Here is a 15,167-nt window from a genome sequence, read left to right on the forward strand (position 1 = left end):
AGTCTGATCCATTTCTTTGAACATACTTTCAGCGGCACTGAAACATGGGGAGATTTTGTTTTCTTCTTTGGATCATTAAGCTTAAGTCATCCATTAAGATCAGATGGTTTTCCTGTTTTTCATACCCAGTGTTTTAGCATCAAATGTGACTATTTTGTTTATCTTTACCCTAGTCTCATTTATACGACCTTTTTGAATATACATTTATTTTAAATCCAGCAACGGACATTTTTGGATAAAATGTTTTCTTCTAATCTTGTTTTTATTCTCCATGTAGTTTATAACAATTCAGCTTGTTTAATTTTCTTTCATATTTGCAGTTTCTGGCAGATATGGAAAATAATGCACTCTTTAGGGATGACATAGAGTGTCAAAAACTCATTATGGAAGCAATGAAGTACCATCTGTTGCCAGAGAGACGACCTATGTTGCAAAGTCCTCGCACCAAACCTAGAAAATCTACAGTGGGAGTGTTGTTTGCAGTTGGAGGAATGGATGCAACAAAAGGTCTTGGTTTATATAATGATTAGTTGATGAGCTGGGGGGTTTGTTTTGTTTTTAAGAAATGTTTGTTAGATGTTTTTATAACGTGTTAATTCTAGAAATCAAAGATTTTGCAGTATAGAGCACAAACATCATAAAAACCACTATTGGCTTAGAAAAACAGGTAGCATTGAAGATACTGTAAACATTCTGGAAGCTAGAGTTATGATTGAATTGAAATTGTCAGGAGAATATTGGATTTCTAAGTAGTTAAATGTTGAATTGAGTATAAACTATATCTTTATTTACTTGTGTGGGAAGTAATTTGGAAAAGGGAGAAAATGACAGAAAATACACAAAGATGACTTGCACTTGTATAAAAACAACAAAAAAAGGCTTTTTAACTAATTGTTAGATAGCTCCGTCAAAAGCTACTTGATTTTTTTTTTTTCTTATATAACCTCCAGTACTCTCTCTAATTGTAGTTACAAGGAATCTGGCAAGTTAGAAAATTTATGGTACAGAAGGTACAGTCTTTGTTTTGTAGTTAATACTTCTAGTACAGATTACATGCATATTGATAGGTAGTTGTTTCATAGGCTATGTGTAGTACTTGAACGCTTCATATCATATAACACCAGATTTTTTTTTCTAGTATTTCTAATATTCTAGTATTTTTTAGTATTATGAAAAAGTTGATATCAATATATAATTGCATTTCATAATGTTTTGTATTCCTAACATGCATTTTTCTAAAGGCCTCATTCTGTGTGTTAGAAAAGATGTTAGAAATTCTGCTTTTTGTCTTGAAAAGCACTGAAAAAATCCTTATTTATAATGGTGCAGTTGATTCTCGAGGAAGTCAAAAAAGACTATTCAAATACATAGAATTAAAAACATGCTGTAGGATTTTTTGCTGTCTTGTAGGATCAGCTAGAATAAAAGCTACCTTAATTCAGATTAAGTTTTTTTATAACTTGAGGATGTTGTCATTTAGGAGCTACAAGCATTGAAAAGTATGAACTTCGTACTAACATGTGGACTCCTGTTGCAAACATGAATGGCCGAAGACTACAGTTTGGAGTTGCAGTCTTAGATGATAAATTGTATGTTGTTGGTGGCAGAGATGGACTGAAAACATTGAATACTGTGGAGTGCTACAACCCTAGAACGAAAACTTGGAGTGTAATGCCACCAATGTCCACACATCGTCATGGTCTTGGTATGTAGCTTTCAGTAAAGACTGAATGTGTTTGTTTTTTTTTTTAAAAAAAAGGTTATCTGTTTCTTTAGCATTGGTTGGAAATCATTCAGAAAATAAAGTTGAAGGGGGGAGGGCTGTCTGTTTCATGCCAACTTGTTAGTGAGCTTCCTTTCTTCTTCAAATTATATCCAGCATTGTCTTCCAAAAGGAATATTTTTGTTTGTTTGTTTTAAAATATTTTTTTGGTGCATGCTGGGCTGTTGCTAGGAAAATGAGATATTTTTCTCCGGCTTTTCATATTTGTCTTTTCAGGAGTAGCTGTGTTGGAAGGTCCTATGTACGCTGTAGGAGGACACGACGGCTGGAGCTACCTGAACACAGTAGAAAGATGGGATCCACAGGCTCGTCAGTGGAACTTTGTAGCTAGTATGTCAACTCCAAGGAGTACTGTTGGTGTAGCAATATTAAATGGAAAGTATGTGAAGGCAACTTCCAATTTCTATCTCATTATTTTAATGTAATTACAGGACATCCTAAATGACTGTAACTTCTCTTGATAGATACATGTCAGTAGCTTTAAGAACCAGTGAGACTCCAGTAATTTCCTCTTATTGTGGTAGCTTGAACAATCAACTTCCAAAATTATTGTAGAGGTGGGGAGTACTTGTGTTATATTACATTAACTCAGTGTGAACAGAACTCTGTCGGAATGAAATCTGATCTGTAGTGGTACCTGAAATTTCTACAGCTGTTTTTTCAGTGAAAATATGCATAGTTCCTTAAACAGAGACCTCCGGAGTCATCTGATCTAACACCAACTCAAAGCGGGACCACCCTTAAAGTCATTCAATCTAGTTTCAGAGTTAACTGAGTTAGCTCGGGTCATATCTAATTGAATTTTAAATGTCTCCTAAGGATGGAGATTTAGCAAGCTCTTGGCAGCCTGTTCCAATAGTTGACCACTGTTGTACTGAACATCTTTCTTCTACGATATCATTGGAATTGCCTGTGTTTTGACTTTTCTCTTCTTTCACTGTGTATCTCTGATAACTGCTTTCTATATAACCTCCCATTAGGTGTTTGAAGACACCTCCTTGGCTGTCTCTTTTTAAGACTGCCCAATTCTCATATGTCATGTGTTCCAGCTCCCTTATCATCTTAGTGAGCGTCAGCTGGACTTGCTCCAGTATGGCAAGATCTTTCTCTTACCAAGAGCCCAAAGATGGACACAGCATCCAGAAGCAGTCTTATATGTACTGAGTAAGGGAAATCAACTGTAATTACTTCAAGGGCATACCGTTAATTTCAGTTCAATTTGTTGTCTGCCAAGACCTCCAAGTCTATTTTTGCTACGTTGGTTTCTTTCCAGCCAGCTCCCAGCCCATACTATTGCATGGAAATAAGCCATTCCAGGTACAGGTCTTTGCACTCTTACAAAGTTCAACAAAGGCAAATTCAGTCAGCCCAGTTTTCAAGCCTGTATAAGTCGCTCTGAATAATAGCCAGGCCCTCCAGCATATCAGCTACTCCCCTTAATTTGATATTATCAGCAAACTTCCCAAGGCTGATTTCCGTTACATCTTACAGATAATTAATGAAGACATTAAGCAGTATCAAGCCACAATATCAGCCTGGGAGGAACAACACTGGTAACCAGCTGCCAGTTGGTTACTTCATGCTGCTGATCACAGCCCCTTGTGCCGAGCAGTCCATCCAGTTTTCCACCAGCCTTTTAGACAGTTTATCTAAATCATGTATTTGCCAGTGTGGCTACAGAATACCAAATCAACCTAACTTACTGTGGCTATATCAGAATATTTACACTCTTGTCAAGAAATTTTGACTTCCTGCTTGTGTCCTATCTGACGCGTCTCCCTTGAGTTGTTTGAGTATCGTGAGCTAGCAAAAAGCTTTTCACAATTTTTTTTTATTTTTTTTTTTTTTTTGGAAGGTTAGTCACCTGCTAAATTAGTACAGCTGAAATGAACCTGCAAAGGGTCCTGTGAGATCTGGAACAAGTCCAGGAATGAGTGGAAATGCTCACCTGGGTGCAGGAAGGAGGGAAGAACTTGAACAACCAGCAAGCAAAGTGCCTTGGGCTGCCTTGGAACTGCAGTCTCAGATGCCTAAGTTAGGTCTGAAGCTTCCTATATATTCAGCAGAGAGTTCCAGGTGTGGTAAACAACACCAGAATTAGTCTCACATTTCTCTATTATTTTAGAACATAGCCTAGACTCTTAACATAGGCAGCAACACTAGATGCCTATAGCTAAACGGCTTGAAAACACATGCAAATTTATTTGCCTTTGAGCTGAGGGAGCAGTAACTTCTACATATTCTAGTAATATGGGTCTGTAACTTGATATATTTCAGATGACTTGCTCGAAATCTTCATGAAGAGAAATTAATTTATTCTCCGTATTCTGATTGTGAAATCACTGCAGAAGTGATCAAAATTCTGTTGTGTTTTTGGGGGAGAGAGAGCAGGGGGCTTCATTTAAATGCTGTGTTGCATAGCTGATTGATTTTTAGTCACAAGTTTTTTGGAACTGCAATATGATTTTTTAAAGATACTTCAGTACATTCCTTATGTTAAACAATTTGTGTTATTAAATATGAGCCCTTCCATGGAAATACATTATTTAAAGAGTATTAACTTTTTTATGGAGAACTAGTAGGTCAACCATATTTACAAGAGGTTTATATTTAAGTTTGTTGGTCAATCTACTCCAAACAAACAAACACAAAGTGTTTCCCAAACTGAGGACATCTTAAGTAGTGCTTCATAGTAACTGTAAGACTATCATCATGTGAAGCCTTAGAATCATTTAGGTTGGAAAAGACCTTTAAGATCATCAAGTCCAGCCATCACCTAACACTGCCAAGTTCACCACTAAGCACAGTACTTAATGTTTATATGATTACTGAGCTCTATTAATCTGCCTTAGACCATGAAGGGATTTCATTAATGATGCTTCAGCTGATCTCTCAAACCAGAATTCACTTCTGATGTGTTGCTTCCTTTTTAGATTGCATTCCGCAATCTTCTGCATTCTTACCTTTCAAAATAATATTGCTTGGCATTTCTGCTTTTAAGCCTATGTTGCTCATAAATGTTGAATAAACTCTTTAAATGCATTTGATTAGTTTTAAAGATTCATTAGTGATGCGTTACTCCTAAAACCCAACTTTTCCTTCCATCGTTATTTAAAAAAAAATTAAAAAAAAATCCTTTGTTTTATATCAAATGCTAGAAACCCTTATGTAAGAACTGAGCAAAATAGGCCACCTAGTGGGTATAACGGACTTAACATAGCGCTGCCATTCCTAAACTAAAGTTCAGACTGAGAAAAATACTTCGAAAGGCAGTTCTCACATGCATGCATCTATTACTGGATTTTCCCTGTGACCCTGCTAAAAATGCACCTTTGTCAAGTCACACATTTTGAAAATCTTAGCTATGGGTACAGGTTGGAAAACAAATGCTGTGTTATAATCCATCTTCTGTAAATGATCATTATTGTATGCTAATCACAATACAAAAAAAAAAAAATTGAACGAAAAACGTACAATCTCAGTATTAGAATGTTCTAATGAAAGTTCAAAGTCTCCTAAAATTTTAATAAATTTGGAAGGCCTTCTTACATCACTGGAAGCTTATGTAACTTGTGTCTTGTTCAGATGATACTTATTAATACTATTTATTTTTCTTTTTACTTTTCAGGCTTTATGCAGTTGGTGGTCGAGATGGAAGTTCTTGTCTTAAGTCGGTAGAATGTTTTGATCCTCATACAAACAAATGGACTCTCTGTGCTCAAATGTCAAAAAGAAGAGGTGGTGTAGGTGTAACCACTTGGAATGGGTTCTTGTACGCAATAGGTGGTCATGATGCCCCAGCATCAAACTTAACATCCAGGCTGTCAGACTGCGTAGAAAGGTAATAACCTGATGAAGGTGTGTCCTGCTAGTAGTCCTAAAAATGCCAGTCTATAGAACGGCTTAGAGAAAGAGCTGTAAGTAGAAACCCAATAAAATAGCCATATTTTTAAGGTGAGCAGAGGAAAGCCTGTATATGAAAACATACTATGTAGTCATAATCTGATTCAAAATGTTGTCAGGACAGATTATTTAAAGTAAGTGGATGATGATTGATTATTGAGAACAATTTGCAATTGAAGATGTTTTAAAATGGCGTAGTTGCTCTTTCACAATTTTAAAATGGCGTAGTTGCTCTTTCACAAAAGAAACCTGTACCATTTCATATTAGAACTTGAAAATGAATAATTAATCCAAGTTTGTGTATCCTTAAATATATTCTTCCTTGTATCCCCTGGTGACACTGGAATGCTTGTGATTCAGTTATTCCAAAGTTAGTATGTCCTTATGTAAAGTTATTGTGGAATTGCTGTATTACAAATGGCAGAATCACGTGTGATCCATTTAAAAAAAAAAAAAAAAAAAAAAAAGTAAAAATGATAGTAAATTCTTCATAATGCAATGCATTAAGTCTTCACTGTCATTTCAAATATTTCTGAAGTATGCTTTAATCCTCTTTTTTCTTCAAATTTTATTTCTTTTTCCTTGTTATCTCCCAGCACTTAACAAGAGTGATTCTTTGTTACTCATCTCCATTTAGTAGATTTCCTTATCTGATTTGCCCTCTTAGAGAAAAAGAAAATACAGTAATTTTCAAACTTTGTGTTCCGATAGACCCCAAAACACACAATATGGTCCATACCACTTGAAATGTGAAAGTTGTTGAAAAAGGCTCCAGAAAGGTTTGCAGATTGGAAACTACCTCTTAGCTAATACCAAATTTTTAGAGGAGTATAAATAATTAATTGGCCCAAGAGAAAGCAATAGGTTCATGTATTCTTTTGCATCAGTATTCTCTGAAACAGTTACATAACATATTACTTTAATAATTAGGAATAATCTTGTAATGCATGTTGTCATTGTTTTTTAACAGTGAGATGAAGATGGAGGAAAATGAACCTCATGGGAATAGCTCCTCTAAGAAATTCTTGTTTCAAAAAATGGCATTAAGCTTCCAAATAGTTGTTTACCACTACATTCTGCAATAAAAGTCACTTTTCCTAGAGAAATGCATTGATTTATAAATGAATTATAAACTAGCTTAAATTAAAAAATAAATTATATATGTAGCTCATGAATCACCTTCTTTCGCTACGTTAAACTTCTATTTGCAGCATATGCTTTGGATGGTGTTTTTGTGTTACAATTATGCTCACATAAAACATGCATTTCTGCAATACTTTGAATATGGACTAAAAGATGAAATTGTTACCACTCATTACATCCATGTTCTTCATGCAAACAAATCGAGTCCTCTTGCTTCTAATAAGTATGGTCTTAAGATGGTGTCCTGGCAAATAAGTATTTTCCTTGTGTAGTTCCTTAGAGCCCTTCAGAGCCTGGGATCAGTTGTGCTGTAAGCATCTGTAATCTTACAACATCTCCTTCAGTCTGGTTACAATGTGTTTTTTGATATAAGAATAGCATGGACCCTCCTATCTAATTACTAACTTGTAAAGAATGTTGATATTATTCTAGAATGACGTTTTTTTCATTAAGCTATCTGTTTTTACTGATGATTCTGATGATACAGAGTTATGATTCAAGCAGTACTGTAAATTGTCTTAAGAATTTTGCATTTTTCTCCAGCTTTGCTCTTTGGAATGGTAATCTTCCTTGACAAGTTAACTCTCTTTAGAACCACATTCAATCCAAACAGCTTGTGCTTTGACATTTAGTAGTTACCATATAATGCAAGCACTTGCTCTACTGTAGTATAGCAGCAGAACTGTTTCCAGTGGTATGTTTATCAGCGTAATAAAAAATACAGTAAGAGCATCTGTATGCGTACGTATATATTACTGTACAGAAAGCAGCACTAGATAAGAATCTAGATAGTACTAGTAGGTAACTAGCACTGACTGTTACCAAATGACTAAGGAAACACTTTAAAAGAGAGTGTCTGGGGAAAAAACTCCTTTGAAATATTAATAACCAAGTCTGTGATCTCCTAATAATACCCATTGTCTACTATGTTAAGTGTGTCAATTCCAGTACTTTTTTCATTAAATCTGGGCAACAGTTTTAGAGCATTACACCAATTATCTTTTAGGTATGATCCAAAAACAGATGTGTGGACTGCCGTGGCCTCTATGAGCATTAGCAGAGATGCAGTGGGAGTATGTCTTCTTGGTGACAAGTTGTATGCTGTTGGAGGATATGATGGTCAGACGTACCTTAATACAGTGGAGTCTTATGATCCCCAGACAAATGAATGGACACAGGTATAGTTTCTGGTTAGGTCACACACTACTAATTATTTTGCTGTTATTTCAAGCATGCTTTGTTTTGCAAGGAGAAAACAAATACTCCTTTTCTAAAAAGCACTTTCTTGTTAGTCTGTTGTAAGTCAGCCAGTCAGTCTCTCATCTGCAAGTTCAAGTTGGTTTTCTTTGAACAGACAATTGTTAAAGTCTAATAAACCACCCTTGTTTCTTTGGGAATAATATAGCTCTTTTCTTTGACAACTTCAGCTACTGTAAGAAAATGTATTGACATGTTCCCGAAATTGTCATAAAGGATTCTGTTTATGCTGAGGATAAATGTAGATTAGTTTTAGCTCTAACATCTCTCAGAAGCTTATCAGTTTCTTCAAGGTTTTGGTCATCTTTTCATAAATAATCCCTTCCTGATATGAATGCTATGTACAGTGTGTGCAACTTCCAGAAAGCCTTTTCCCATGTCTTTTTACATATCTTAAAAAAATAATCTTCGATTCATGATCAGAAACCATTACTGTCGATTCAGAGCTTGCTTACTTTTACTTTTTTTATAGCTCCAGGAATTTGCCTTTCTGTGAGAGGAGCCTAGGCAAGCTGTCGTTAGGTATTTTCTGGCATTTAAGATACCAGGAGTGTCTGAAACATCCACAGAAGGCTGGAGGATACAACAGGGAATCTGTAGGAGACAGAGGCCCTTCTGGAGTCCAGTTACAGGAGGAATGTTCTAGGTCATCTAGAACAGCATTAGACACCAGTATTGAGGCAGCTGGAAATAAATACTTAATGCTGACTACTTTAAATACTTAAACCTGACTACATTTCTCTCATGGATGTTTTTTTTTGTTCCTTTGTTTTGTTTGTTTTTTATTTTTTATTTTTTTTCTTACAGGTTGCACCATTGTGCTTAGGAAGAGCTGGAGCATGTGTTGTGACTGTAAAGCTATAAATTATTTTCTCTGTGAAGGTGACAGTCTCCTCTATAGGAGAATTTCGTATTTCCTCTAGCCAACTAAAAGTGCACCAGTAAACACCAGGTGCAGGATATCTACAAGAGCAGTGTTCGGGCTCCAGCTGACGTGCACCTACCTGCTGTTCTTACGGACCAATATTAAGCACTTTTAAAGAATCGTCTTTGTTACCTGTACATTAGAAGAGCTGCAAGGAAATCAGCTGCAACCAAGATGTTGCCAGAGGAGGACTTGCATTGAGGAAATACTAAGAAATGAGCAAACTCATTGTGAACTCACTGGGATAATGAAATGTTATTTAGGGCCTTGATCCCTCTAAAATGCAGAGAAGTGATGCTATTAATGGATATGGCTCCACTGATATCATTGAGTCTATCTCTGGGTGAAACAAGTTCCAGGATTGGGCCCCATATATTTAATTTGCCTATAATAAACATGTTTTGCTATAGGTATCTGAACTATTACAATGCAGGCTGACAAACCAATGCAAACCATTGTAAATGGCAGGTGTAACGCTTGCCTTAAAAATGAAGTTGTGTATTTGGTGAATCTTTTGCACTTTTATCATCATTCCTAGTTTAGAAGACTTTTTATTTAACCAAAGCCTTATTTTAAATATTGTCTTATTATGCTAACAGAAATCTGCTATTTAATAATATCTGCAGATTTTTGATATCCAGTGTACTTTTTTTTAAAGGTTTTCCGTAAGATGGAGAACATCATATCTTTTTCTCTACTTTGGTTCTTATATTTACATTGTTATTGTTTTTAAGGAAAAAGCTGTAAGCATGAGTTATTAGTTGAAAAAATTCTAAAGTGTAATTAGAAGTTAACCAGTTTAATAAGAGCACTTTGGAATTTTCAAAGCATTCCATTGCATCTAGACTAAGAGTCTACTTTGATTCTCTTTAATTGTATTTTACATGAGGCTTTGCACTAATTTGAGAAGTATGATTTTATAAGATGAAATGAAACTGTTGTCTGTCTTTTTTTTTTTTCTTCCCAAAAAGATGATTTCAAAATGTAAACGGCCCAGTCCTACACGATGCTCGACCATGTTCAGCATCTTAGAGGAGAGCTGTGTGCTCCTGGCGGGATTATATCATATCAGCCACCTTATTTAACAGTTAACTTTTCTCAGAGGCTTTATGATTTGCCTTTTCTGGCTCCTCTGCTCTGTCGCACAGTTGCTTTGGAGGGGCTGAATGTTTCTGACGGTCTTTCTGTATTTGCTTTTCTGTGCCTTGCTCCCCCCGTTTTGACAACAGTAGGCGGTCGCTTGTAATGGAGGATGTGGAGATGTGAGCTCGCTGAATGTTTCCCAAATCGAAGCGCCCGCCACCCAAAGTCTTTGTACGTTTGTAATTATAAATGGACGTGTGTCAGTGCTCTCGGCCAACTATTTATTGGTTTAAAGGAAAGCGCCAAACTTTGTGACGAAACCTGCACTGTTTGAAACTCAATACAGCTGAACTTAAACTCAGTTTGGGCGGGCAGTGCCTTTTTTCTGTATTTTTGGGGGGTAACTCTAATGTTAATAAATGATATTTTACAAACGGCCGTCGCGGCCTGCCAGCACTTGCGCAGTCTGCGCCCCCTACGCCGCCCCGTAACGCACTGTGCGTAACGCACGACTCTATGGGAGCCACCGCCTCCGCAGGCCTCGCTTTCCCATTGGATCCGAGGCGGGACGTGGCCCCGCCCACTGCCCTTGATTGGCTCCGGCCTTCTCCCGCCTTCCCCGTCTCCACGGCAACGCGGACGCCGGGCGGGGTGAGGGGGGTCCGGCTCCCTGCTCGGCTGGGGGGGCGGCGCATGCGCACGGGGGCCCTGCGCGGCGAGCGGTGGGCGCGATGAAGGTGAGGCCGGGCGGGGGGGGAGGGGGAGCGCGCTCGGCTGGGGCCTGAGGCGGGAGGCGGGAGGCGGGGGGGGGAAGGGGGAGCGGGCGCCGCGCCCCTCATGGCCGCCCCCGGCGGCTCCGAGCCGTTACCGGCGGCCCTGGGGCCTCCCGCTGGAGCCCGTCCGTGCTCCCGCGTTAGTCGTCATTGGTTAAATGTTGGTTAAAAATTTGCGTCTTTTCATTAAACTCGCTTCCAATTGAACGCTGTTGTCGGGTGGCCTCTGTGCTCGTGGCGCGCGGCGCTTGTGGTGTTGCTCGTTTTGTTCGCTCAAACGCAAATTCCGCGTGAGGAATGCCTCAGAAGAAGGGGCAGAGACCTTTTAGGGAAAAACAACACAAAAACAAGCTTTCCTGCCCTTTGTGGGACGCCAGACAGTGGTGTTTAGCTGATGATGTGGGAGGGGAAAAAGTCCTAAAAGTTGTTGGGTTTATCCTACGCCCTAGTCATGGAAAAAGTACGAGCGTAGTGTGAAAGTTTAAAGAAAGTTAATAAACTCAGTGAGAAATAAAGTTTTTACAGTTTTTAAAGTTTTTACTTCACAGCCCCAACTTTTAAGACCCAACGATTTAGGGAGATCAAGATACTTACACATCTTTCAAAAGAGTAGATGTTGAGCTCCGTTTGAAGCACTGAAGATGCTATTTGGTCCAGCATTTACACATTAAATTTAAAGAATTAGATATTCCGGTCTTCAGATGTGAAGGGGGGAGTCTCATGCAATCTTTTGATTCCAGTAACACCAAGTGGAAAAAATGGAAAAAATGGTAGTTGTGGTGAGAGTCCCAGTAGCTCTCCATGCAAACACCCAGCACCAGAAACTTCGACTTTTCCAGCACAAACCAAAATACTTTTCTTTGGCGTTTTGGTACAATAGAATAGTACAATAGAATCATCCAGAAGTTGTTGTTTTTCTTCACGTAGAAAGTTCTGACGTTGTTTTATGCTTGTGATGATAAGATGTGCAATTTCCCTCTCTTTGTTCCCTAGCAAGTCTTCAGTCTAATAGAAAAATCATGGTCTGGTTCCTCTGTGCAGTTTGCTTGGCAGAAAACTTTGGGAAATTTCCTTGCTGTAACAGGGTAAGATTACAAATATTTGTTACATTTATTGCATAGAAATCATTGAGAGTAGAGGAAAAAACATTGTTACAGAGTTCTAAAAGATCTACAAGGGCCGGAGGGCAGACCTGGGAAATTACAGGCCTGTCAGTTTGACCTCAGTGCCAGGGAAGCTCATGGAGCAGATCCTCTTGAGAGTCATCATGCGGCACTTGCAGGGCAAGCAGGCGATCAGGCCCAGCCATCATGGGTTTATGGAAGGCAGATCCTGCTTGACAAACCTGATCTCCTTCTATGACAAAGTGACGCGCTGGGTGGACGAGGGAAAGGCTGTGGATGTGGTCTACCTTGACTTCAGCAAGGCTTTGGACACCGTCTCCCACAGCATTCTCCTCAATAAACTGGCTGCTCTTGGCTTAACTGGCGCACGCTTTATTGGGTTAGAAACTGGCTGGATAGCCGGGCCCAAAGAGTCGTGGTAAATGGAGTCAAGTCCAGTTGGAGGCCAGTCACTAGTGGCGTCCCCCAGGGCTCGGTGCTGGGGCCGGTCCTCTTTAGTATCTTTATCGATGATCTGGACGAGGGCATTGAGTGCACCCTCAGTAAGTTTGCAGATGACACCAAGTTAGGTGCGTGTGTCGATCTGCTGGAGGGTAGGAAGGCTCTGCAGGAGGATCTGGATAGGCTGCACCGATGGGCTGAGGTCAACTGTATGAAGTTCAACAAGGCCAAGTGCCGGGTCCTGCACCTGGGGCGCAATAACCCCAAGCAGAGCTACAGGCTGGGAGAAGAGTGGTTGGAGAGCTGCCAGGCAGAGAAGGACCTGGGAGTGATGGTGGACAGTCGGCTGAATACGAGCCAGCAGTGTGCTCAGGTGGCCAAGAAGGCCAACGGCATCCTGGCTTGTATCAGAAACACTGTGACCAGCAGGGCTAGGGAGGTGATCGTCCCCATGTACTCGGCTCTGGTGAGGCTGCACCTCAAGTACTGTGTTCAGTTTTGGGCCCCTCGCTACAAGAAGGACATCGAGGTGCTTGAGCGGGTCCAGAGAAGGGCGACGAAGCTGGTGAGGGGCCTGGAGAACAAGTCCTACGAGGAGCGGCTGAGGGAGCTGGGCTTGTTCAGCCTGGAGAAGAGGAGGCTCAGGGGCGACCTCATTGCTCTCTACAGATACCTTAAAGGAGGCTGTAGCGAGGTGGGGGTTGGCCTGTTCTCCCACGTGCCTGGTGACAGGACGAGGGGGAATGGGCTAAAGTTACGCCAGGGGAGTTTTAGGTTAGATGTTAGGAAGAACTTCTTTACTGAAAGGGTTGTTAGGCACTGGAACAGGCTGCCCAGGGAGGTGGTGGAGTCACCATCCCTGGAAGTCTTTAAAAGACGTTTAGATGTAGAGCTTAGGGATATGGTTTAGTGGGGACTGTTAGCGTTAGGTCAGAGGTTGGACTTGATGATCTTGAGGTCTCTTCCAACCTAGAAATTCTGTGATTCTGTAAACCAGAGCAAGGTATCTGTCAGCTCCTTACAAATGTAAATACATGATACTCCTGTTACTGCAATTATAAAAACTCAATGTGGAGAAAGTTTTAACCCATTATTTGCAGATGAAGAAAGGGAATTATTCCATGTGTTAATATTTTTTAGAGGTGATCGCACGGTGAGCATTTTTGATCGTCACGGTCAGAAGATAAATGAAATTACCTTACCAGGGTAGGTACTAAAATGGATTGAAATTGTTTTCTTCAAATTGTTTTCTTTAGAAGTGCTATTCTTCTGGTGAGGTGCTTATACAGTAAGAGATGTATAGGCATAGATACTGGCTCTGGTGTTTGTGCTTGGAAAAGAAGACAAACTGATGAGCATGTATGGAATATGAGACAGTAAAAGCTGAATTCATAGTAAGCTGTCATGGTTAGTCAGAAAAATACATCTTCAAACCCAAAACACTTCTTATTAATAGGAAACTCAATCTAATTCATTACAAATGTTAGAAAATAAGTATCGTGACAGTAAGAAAGAATGTAGTAAGGTCATAAACAGAACATCCATGTTATGCTAATTGTGACTATACTACTGAGCATTTTGTGGTACTTTGTATCATAGTCTCACTGAGGAAAGATGTCGTATATTTCAGTGTACTTTTGCTTGTACTCATTCTGCACAGCATTGCCCAGCAATTGTGATAAATGCTCATTCTGTCCAAAAAATGCCAAAAGAAATGTATGCTTCTGCATAGCTTTCTTATCCAAGATCATTATAGTTGTTGATCTAGGAGAAAAACAACTCAAATACTGAATAGACTCTAGAAAAATAGAACCATACAGGAGGCTTTCATTGTCACTTGAAAATTTAGGTGTCGGTATTTCAAGTATTAGAATGTAAGTAGCAGTTCTTTTAGTTACTGACCTTCCTTTCAGCCTCTGTCATTTTGGTGAGATTTGGGTAAGAGCATGGTTGCTATAAAAATAAACTTTCCAGATAAATCCACAGCTTGTCATGAGTTTTTACAGGGAGGGAAAGGGAAGGACAGGGACTTCAACCGGTTAATTCTGGCTCTTTCTGTATATTTTCAAACATATTTTAATGTTATTAGTGAAACTCTACTTTTTTTTTCTTCAGTAACTGTGTTACTCTGGACTGGGATAAAGATGGAGATACTTTAGCAATAATTACAGACAAATCTAGTGCCATTTATCTCTGGGATGCCAACACAAACAAAACAAGCCAATTAGACAGTGGCATGAGGTAAGAAAATCTTGTTTTGTTTTTAAAGTGTATTTAAAGACAGACCACTGTGTGCTGCTGCTCTTTATGCTCTCTTTTATGTCAGCTAAGAAACCGATCTGAAGGTAGAATAAAGGAGTTTGGTCTTTAACTTGGTTGAATTGCCATCAAGACATCATACTAATGCTTTGTAATCTTTGTTTTTTGCCTGAGTGTTGAGTATGTGTTGCATTTCACTTGTAAAATCTTATAGTTATGTAGCTATTTGAGAAGCCTGTTAATTCATGTGTGTTTTTCTGGAAACTGGAATGCATACTGACATGTGAACCATGGGCCCATTCATCTGGTGTGAAAGCAATTACATTCTCTAGCTTTGAAGTCCAACTTCAGTAGAGAGAAAAAAAATAACCCTGGAAATTGGGTACCCAGGTGCTTGAGTTACCCTCTGAAGGGAACCTTACTGTTTGTAGGCTAAGAGTACAGAAAGACTAGGAGATAACTAAGTTAGACATGTA

At 39.2% G+C, this 15,167-nt stretch overlaps 2 protein-coding genes across 8 annotated transcripts in view; both read left to right on the plus strand.

Moving 5' to 3' along the window:
• KLHL5 (kelch like family member 5) overlaps window positions 1-10,455 on the plus strand; it is a 57,992-nt gene extending 47,537 nt beyond the window's left edge. For 4 of the 5 annotated variants that reach the window (XM_068680125.1, XM_068680127.1, XM_068680123.1 and 1 more), the window contains 6 exons: window positions 321-507; window positions 1,481-1,705; window positions 2,000-2,162; window positions 5,412-5,624; window positions 7,836-8,007; window positions 8,894-10,455. In XM_068680125.1, the coding sequence (XP_068536226.1) occupies window positions 321-507; window positions 1,481-1,705; window positions 2,000-2,162; window positions 5,412-5,624; window positions 7,836-8,007; window positions 8,894-8,950 (1,017 nt within the window). In that variant the 3' untranslated portion in view covers window positions 8,951-10,455. Of the gene's footprint in view, window positions 1-320; window positions 508-1,480; window positions 1,706-1,999; window positions 2,163-5,411; window positions 5,625-6,656; window positions 7,564-7,835; window positions 8,008-8,893 lie in introns of those variants that run through there. The other variant, XM_068680124.1, reaches the window with a different exon arrangement.
• A 153-nt stretch (window positions 10,456-10,608) lies between these two features.
• Window positions 10,609-15,167, plus strand: part of WDR19 (WD repeat domain 19) — a 38,794-nt gene continuing 34,235 nt past the window's right edge. For all 3 annotated transcript variants that reach the window (XM_068680115.1, XM_068680117.1, XM_068680118.1), the window contains exons 1-4: window positions 10,609-10,831; window positions 11,861-11,952; window positions 13,573-13,638; window positions 14,548-14,673. In XM_068680115.1, the coding sequence (XP_068536216.1) occupies window positions 10,826-10,831; window positions 11,861-11,952; window positions 13,573-13,638; window positions 14,548-14,673 (290 nt within the window). In that variant the 5' untranslated portion in view covers window positions 10,609-10,825. The remainder of the gene's footprint in view (window positions 10,832-11,860; window positions 11,953-13,572; window positions 13,639-14,547; window positions 14,674-15,167) is intronic.

This window comes from Anas acuta, chromosome 4 (assembly GCF_963932015.1).
Source record: "Anas acuta chromosome 4, bAnaAcu1.1, whole genome shotgun sequence".
In the NCBI taxonomy this organism is placed as follows: domain Eukaryota; kingdom Metazoa; phylum Chordata; class Aves; order Anseriformes; family Anatidae; genus Anas; species Anas acuta.